The sequence below is a fragment of the Protomyctophum bolini genome (genome assembly GCF_963924005.1).
Source record: "Protomyctophum bolini genome assembly, chromosome: 3".
NCBI classification, from domain to species: Eukaryota; Metazoa; Chordata; class Actinopteri; order Myctophiformes; family Myctophidae; genus Protomyctophum; species Protomyctophum bolini.
Genome location: NC_137864.1, coordinates 1,444,686 through 1,452,795, shown reverse-complemented (window position 1 = coordinate 1,452,795; position 8,110 = coordinate 1,444,686). Strand labels below are relative to the sequence as shown.

Here is an 8,110-nt window from a genome sequence, read left to right as displayed (position 1 = left end):
GGGGGGTTCAGAGTTCCGGGTCGGCTCACCAGGTCTGGGTACCATCCGGTACCAGAACCATCCATGCAAGGGAATCCTTTCAGGACACAAAAAACCTGAACTGAAAGGCCAGGTGTCTTTGTTTCAATCATCAGGCTGTTGTACAACATCAAATAAACTATCAATTCATGAGTAAAGAACCTGATTTGATCAGGATCAAGTCATTTATACATGTTTCCCACTAAACAAATCAGTTCCTAGCATTGTTACGGCCCTTTAAACTTGGCTCAACCAAGGGCTAACATAAAAGGGCACAAAGTCAGATCAAAAGTTTACAAAGATATTACACATTCATTTTTCACGTGAGTTGAGTTTTGGCGGAAGAAGAAAAACTACAAAAACAATAACTTGGTCCTTTAAAAAAGAACACTCATCTTTTACTTTCTCTAATATCAATCTAAAACATGAACCTGAAAAAAATAAAGTTAATGAGCTGCAGAGTTCTAATGTTCTATCTCTGTGTTGCTGATAGGAGGAGTGGAGCTGAGTCAACCGGCACGTGGGGGGGGGAGGGGGTGTTGGTGGGCGGCAGGGCGGGTGGGTGATTGGGTATAGGGACAGGTAATGAGTGCAGGGAGATTCCCTTGTTACATGTTGTGGTGTAGATAACCTGTGTGTGTGTGTGTGTGTGTGTGTGTGTGTGTGTGTGTGTGTGTGTGTGTGTGTGTGTGTGTGTGTGTGTGTGCGTGTGTGTGTGTGTGTGTGTGTGTGTGTGTGTGTGTGTGTGTGTGTGTGTGTGTGTGTGTGTGTGTGTGTGTGTGTGTGCGCGCGCGTTTCTGCATGCGTGAGTGAGAGTCTGAGTAAGTATGAGGATGATGTGAATGAAAAAATAATAAGAAACAACCTTGGGTGGGTGAGTCACAGCGCTACTGTGTAATGTACTGAGAAACTATTCCCTTGTTCCTCCTTGATTTAGAAGAACATGTTCAGGTACAGGTAAGTAAGTAAGAAAGTAAATAAGTAAGTAAGTAAGCAAATAAGTAAGTAAATAAATAAATAAAGCATGCACGCACGCACGCATACAGGTTTGTATTACTAGGATACTACAGTATATACTTGTGAGGACATCAACATTTCAAGACATTGACTTCATGAATTGCATTGTCTTTAATCTTTATCGCATTATCAGGACATCCATCATGTTACATCATTTTTCAATTAACATTTCTTCGGTTATCCAAAACGACGTGTTTATACATTTAATACAAAAGTACATGAAATTGTGCGCATTCATTAAAATAAGGCACATGTGAAATACAGTATTTGTAGTCATCCAATTCTTGCTTCTACCAAATCTAATTCAAATAAGAAAACTCTAAATACCACCATATTTTGTGTGAAGACCAGGAACACATCTAAAACACCCAACATCTATTTCTCATATGTATGCTTGTGCGCAAGCAGAAGGTCTAATTGTGTGGTGTGTCGTGAGGTGAAGGAGTATACAGTATGCACGTGCGTGGAAATCAGATTTAATGTGTTGTGTATGAATAAGAAGTGACTCACTGGCCCTGCCTGCCTTGGATAACAACACTTCATTCTACACTGCTCTCTCCCCTAGCTATGAATTAGTTCATATATGCCCATATATTTCAAAATATCTTGGGAAACAAATGTAACACTTTTGAGAACCACTTTGGTGTAATTCACAGTAAGCACTAGCATGAGACCAACCCACACCAAGTCAAGTCACCTATTTGTAGGCTATAGCATGCTTAGAAAAACTACAGGAGTTGAAGTGCTTTTCAGTCAGAAAACAACAACAACATCAATGACACATTACAGAGTTCAGAAAGGGAGAGAGCTTAAAACACATCATCAGACACAAAAGTAGAGCCAAACATAGTCAAAACAGAGAACACATTAATGGAAGCAAACCCATTATAACCAAAACAATTATCGAAAACAAACGGATTAAAACAAAGAAGAGAGAGGGACTTTCTTTTTAAATAGATACACTTTTGGACCACTCACCACACACTAACCTAATTGGCTTCCCCTATTATCCGGTTGTACACACCACACACACACAGACACCGTCACGCACGTGTGTGTGTGTGTGTGTGTGTGTGTGTGTGTGTGTGTGTGTGTGTGTGTGTGTGTGTGTGCGTGTGCGTGCGTGTGTGTTTGTGTGTTACGTGTGTCACCATAGCAGATGAGTCAGTTCCTGCGACTGCAACTGTGTCACGTTCAGGCTCAGTTTTGGTGATGAAGCCACAATTAAAATAAACGCACATGGCAAACCAGAATATATGTTATCCGTATATGCCCATACATGGATTGATTGATTGATTGATTGATTGATTATTATAATGTAAAAATCACACCCGTGTGAAGTGAGGGTTGCTCTAGTCGTCGTACATCATCCAATAAAAATGGTCAATTTTGGTTATTATCTTTTAAAAAGGCAAGACATATTATCTCACAGGCAAGACAGAGCTTATATAGAGAATATATTTCAAAACACTACTCATAGTCTACAAAGCACTAAATAACCAAGGCCCCATATACACATAACAGACTTTCTATCACCATACACTCCATCCAGAACACTAAGGTCACATTCACACCAGAGAGCTTTGCTGCGATTAAAACGAATCCTTCTGCGCATTTTCAGAAAGTGCTCTTCGTTTGGCAGGTGTGAAGGCTCATTCGAATCCTAATGCGTATCAAAGAACCGCATTCTACTCTACAAAAACGGGGGTTTCGCTTCCAATCACACTTGATTACGATTCGGTGCAGGTGTGAATGCAATCCGCAGTAAATAAAGGAAATTAAGCAAACAATGTGGCGGGTGAGGAGCTGAACACAGTTGGAGACGGAGAAGGCATATTTTACGCAGCGCAAAGATGTTCCGTTACGATAGACGTGGTTTATGAATGGAACATATTGATAAAGGTTCCCCCTGCTGCGTTTCCAATTGTTGCGGATGACAGTGTGAAGGCAAACCGCAGCAAATTAAATACCGGGTATGCAAGAATCCCCATTTCTCTGCCCATACGCATCGAGTCTACCGAAGTATTAGGTGGGAATGTGACCTGCTAAGATCCTCCACAGCAGGTTTACTTGACACAAAAAGGAAAAAGAAACCACTAAAGAAAATAGGAGAGGCCGCATTCGCCTTCTATGCACCAAAATTATGGAACACAATTCCTCAGGAAATATAGAATGCTCAAACCTTGTGATGTAAATAATGAGATCCAGAACAGTTGAACTTTTCAAATGTTTTATATCATCCACAGCACTTGAATGAATCCATGTTCCTTTGACATTTCACAAAAATAAGTACTACAGTCAAAGCGAGCATCAAAAGAACATGGGAAATCCACAAAAGAAAAATATGCAAAAACATTAACATTTAGTACATTTACTTTCAGTCTGTTATACACAACATTTTTTTCCACACAGTTATGAAATTGATAAAAAAAAATTAAAAAAAATCAACATTCTACTATTCCTTTTTTTGATATTATTTTGTATTATTTCAGTTCAGGGTCAGCAACTCTCATGCACCTCTAGCACCTCTGCTGGAACACTCCATCATCGCATCACAGCCCTATGAAGATGAGCGAACTTCATTGGAGCCACTAGAGGCGACATGGTACACAAAGCCTACAAATGGTCTGCTAAATATAGTAGGCGTGGCTTGATTCTCCCCTCCCTAGTCCCCCCCCCCCCCCCCCGACCTATATATTTCCACACTCACTCCCTAGGGCCACATATTACTGTCGCAAAAATAGCCGATCTATTCAAATTTAAATCTTGAATAATTTTTTGCTCTTTTTAAATTGGAATCCTGAAAATGTACATGTTTATGTCATTTCAAATGCCTTTAATTATACTTGTGTTGAAGCAAAGAGCTACTTAATTTAGACTGAAGTAATAACAGCGGGTCATGTTTGCAATGGGTTGTGGAATTGTAAACAGCTGAAACCAATATTATATCAGTAATCTGACATTAACATTAAGTGAAGGTGGGGGCCGCACGTGGCCCCCGGGCCGCCAGTTGCCCAGCCCTGATATACTGTAGACCTATCTGTGATATCTCTTATTATATAACTATACATCTAAGTAGACTTGTCATGAACCATATATTGGAATAGAGAGCGCCCTCTATTATATAATGTGATCTTTTTCACTCCAGGTTGGCTTGGCCAGTGTTTTACCTTGTCAGTGACATCATCGAGGGGCCGGCTCTGGCCGGGCGTCTGATCAACGCCTGCCTCCCTTATTGGCTGCCGGTCACGTGTCACCCAGTGGCCAATGGGTGCACCGTATGCTACTTAGTCAGTCTGTCAGCACAGCCGCGGACAGACGAAGCTGACCCCCGCGGAGCTGGAGCTTCTTTTCCATCCACCTCATGCTGTCTAAAAAGCCGGAATGACGTCGGGCGTCAGCTTCCTCTGTCTGCGACTGTGCGTGAAGGTGTGCCCCCGGCTTGTGTCTGACAGCTCGTCGGGGGACGTCTTCCTCCGACCGCTACTACGTGTGATTATTAACTGTGAAAACTACCATATATTGTTTGACCTATATTGTTCCGGACGCCCTTCGGAAAGGTGTAAATCAGCATAGCTACACCTGGCCATGCTCCATGGAGCTAATAACGGCCATTACTGAGGTGCATGTACTATTAACTGAATGTAATGCATAATATTAACATAATTGCAGGCTTTCATATCAAGGCCCATTATTTATTCAGCATTTGATGAGATTTAGCCTCTTGGACGCAAAATGAAAGAATATTTTGTTGTCGTTGGATAAGGTTTTGTCCACAATACCATGCTGTATAGGTAGGACATATAGGTCATAACATGACAATTATTTTACATTCTTTGGTGTAAACTTCTTGTACATTAAGTTGGCCGACTACCCCTGACTACTGTGGGTCTGGGGGGTTGCTTTGAATGCCAGCATCAAAGTTTTGTATTCTGTGCGGGCAGCCAATGGAGGGAGCGGAGAAGGGGAGAATCTTGGCTGGTTGAAGACCAAGCGAGCTGTAGCATTTTGGATCAGTTGGAGAGGCTTAAGTGCACATGCCGGTAGGCCAGTAAGTTAGTCAAGTTTTGACAAGACTGTTGTCTGGATTAGGAGCTGGGATGACTCCTGGGTGAGGAACTGTCTAACTCGTCGTCTGTTATAGAGTGTAAATCTACAGGATCGAGTGACAGCTGTGATGTGTGTTTTGAACGAGAGCTGACTGTCCAGGATAACACCAAGGTTCCTGGCTGTTGGGACAGACGTCACCGCATAGGGCAGGAGTTAGCTGGAAATCAGAGAGAAGCTCAGTCTTGTCTAGGTTCAGCTTGAGGTGGTTGGAAGACATCCACATTTATTAATAACTTAAAGGACAACTTTTGTTTTTTTCAACCAAGTTTCATGTTTTAGGTTATTAGAGAAAGTAACATTTACTGTCTTGTTTATTTTTTATGATGATGATGATGATGATGGATCGGAGAGACGCCAGGTGAGCAGATGAAACAATGCAAAGACGCGTTGTCATTATTTATCCATCTATGTATGACGTGTCTGTCACTGTGTATCGTTCCAACTCGGCTAGCCGAGTTCGCCGAGGGACGGTGGTGTTGCTGTTTTCCTCCGAGGTGGAAAGACTGGTGTGAGGCGGTTAGTGTTGCTGCCCCCCCTCCAGTAACACAACAGCGCGTATTTGCATTGTTCCATCTGAGCGCTGATCATCATCATAAAGAAATAACCGCCGTCCCTCGCCGATCGAGTTTGCCGAGGGACGATACAATCCGTGATAGTTTTCTTGTTCGAGTACGCAGAAGAAAAGGAGACATGAATCTGACCGACTTTAGATCAGCCGCCATGTTTCCGACAGACACTCACACTACAACTACACACAAGACGCCCTCCCCTCCGCTGAAACAAACAGGAGGGAGGGGAGCCCTCCCCTCCCCTCCCCCTGAAACAAAGAGGGAGGAACCGGAGAAGAGGTGGATACGAGCCGATCGGTTTGTTGTGCAGGGTGATTCTGTTGACTGGAGTTGTATATACGCTCGCATGGTAGCCGCCATTACGTGACAATGCACCCCTCCCGTCCTGTGACCGGAGTGTTGTGGGATATCTCGGGGCTGTTTGAAATATTGTCCGGGTGTGTAGAAAGACGATTGAAAGTAATCAATAAAAAAGTGCTCAAAACGTATTAGTACGGGTCTAGCATCGGACGCATGGCTAATAAAGAACGTATTAATACGCTTAACGCGTGCTGTGTGTTAAGGGTCCATTGGGAACCCACCTCAGGGTACCCCAAGTGTCCCACTGGGTTGTGTCTGTAGGGGTCTGTGTGACAAATATTTACCCATATATGGACATGACATCACACCACTGACATCATAGTGCTGATGTCATAGACTTGCCTCCAAGCATTGTGACAACGAGTACCGACATGCATGTTTGCACGGCATGGTTACATGCAAAGTTGATGCAAATGCACTGGGCACTGAAGCAAATGATGCAAAGTGCCATTTGTGTAGACATAGAATACGCACATCGACAGGCTGGGTGCTGGGCTAAAATAAACTTCAGTAGATTGGATGGAGCCCGCACACCACAGGTAATAGCAAGACGTTCGATCAACGTTTCGATCTATTTGACCTGATGAAGATCAAATAGATCGAAACGTTGTCAGTATTTAAATAAAGAACGTCTTGCTATTACCTGTGGTGTGCGAGCTCTATCCAGTGCCATTTGTGTCTCACGAATTACGCCATATAATGTCATGAATGTGATATGACGTAATATGACATGAACGACATGCACTGCAGTATATATATATATATATATATATATATCCCGTATAATTATACTTTCCGTGAACAGAACTCAGACAAACATGAAAAAGACAGTCTGCCCCACTCTCCTGAATGATATATAGATTACAAACACAAAGCCCACTCAGATTGTACCTCGGTCCCAGGTGTTATACTCATTCCCATCCCACCGGCCCACCTCTTCCAAACTGGAAGGAGGAGAGCAAAACGAAGCCGAAGGCTCATCCTTCGCGCTCCGCCACAGAACCACAAACCAGTCAGAATTACCTACAAACGGCACGCCAACCTCAGGTTCCAACAAGGGGATTTCCGAGGCCAAACAGAGAGGGGATGATGACGAGAACGAAAGAGAAGCGAAGGGAGAGGGAAGCGGCGACGAGGGCTTCATGGACAAAATGGAAGACTTCGTACAGAAGATGTGGGGCGGCCGGTGGCGCGTCCGCTCCTTCGACATGCTCCCCGAGTGGCTGAAAGACAACGACTTCCTTCTCGACGGTCACCGGCCTCCCATGCCGTCGTTCAAGGCCTGCTTCGGGAGCATGTTCAGGATTCACACGGAGACCGGGAACATCTGGACACACCTGCTGGGCTGCGTGTTCTTCCTGTGCCTGGGGCTCGTCTACATGCTGAGGGACAACGTGTGGTTCGTGGCGCCACTGCAGGAGAAGGTCGTGCTCGGCTCCTTCTTCCTGGGAGCCGTCCTCTGCCTGTGCTTCTCCTTCCTGTTCCACACGGTCTACTGCCACTCCGAGAGGGTGGCCAAGGTCTTCTCCCGGCTCGACTACGGCGGGATAGCGTTCCTCATCATGTCGTCCTTCATCCCGTGGCTCTACTACGCCTTCTACTGCTCCCCCCAGCGGTGCATCACCTACATCACGGTCGTCTGCGTCCTCGGCCTGTGCGCCATCATCATCTCGCAGTGCGAGTTCTTCGACACGCCGCAGAACCGAGGGGTCCGCGCCGGCGTCTTCGTCGCTCTGGGCCTCAGCGGCCTCGTTCCCACCGCCCACTTCATCATCAGCGAGGGCTTCACGAAGGCGACCGCGATCGGTCAGATAGGCTGGCTACTGCTGATGGCGCTGCTCTACATCACGGGAGCGTGTCTGTACGCCACGAGGATCCCGGAGAGGTTCTTCCCCGGCAAGTGTGACATCTGGTTCCACTCTCACCAGCTGTTCCACATCCTGGTCGTCGCCGGGGCGATGGTCCATTTCCACGGAGTCTCCAACCTGCAGTGGTTTCGTTACCAGACCGGAGGACGGTGTGATGCGGAGACATGA

The 8,110-nt window shown here is 45.1% G+C and overlaps 1 protein-coding gene across 1 annotated transcript; it reads left to right on the top strand.

The window, feature by feature from the left end:
- Positions 1 to 4,419: 4,419 nt before the first annotated feature.
- LOC308313410 (adiponectin receptor protein 2-like) lies at positions 4,420 to 8,110 on the top strand (the record flags this gene model as incomplete). The annotated part of the gene is made up of 2 exons (XM_080760509.1): positions 4,420 to 4,527; positions 6,977 to 8,110. The coding sequence occupies 2 exons, from the start codon at positions 4,420 to 4,422 to the stop codon at positions 8,108 to 8,110; spliced, it is 1,242 nt and encodes a 413-aa protein (XP_080616635.1).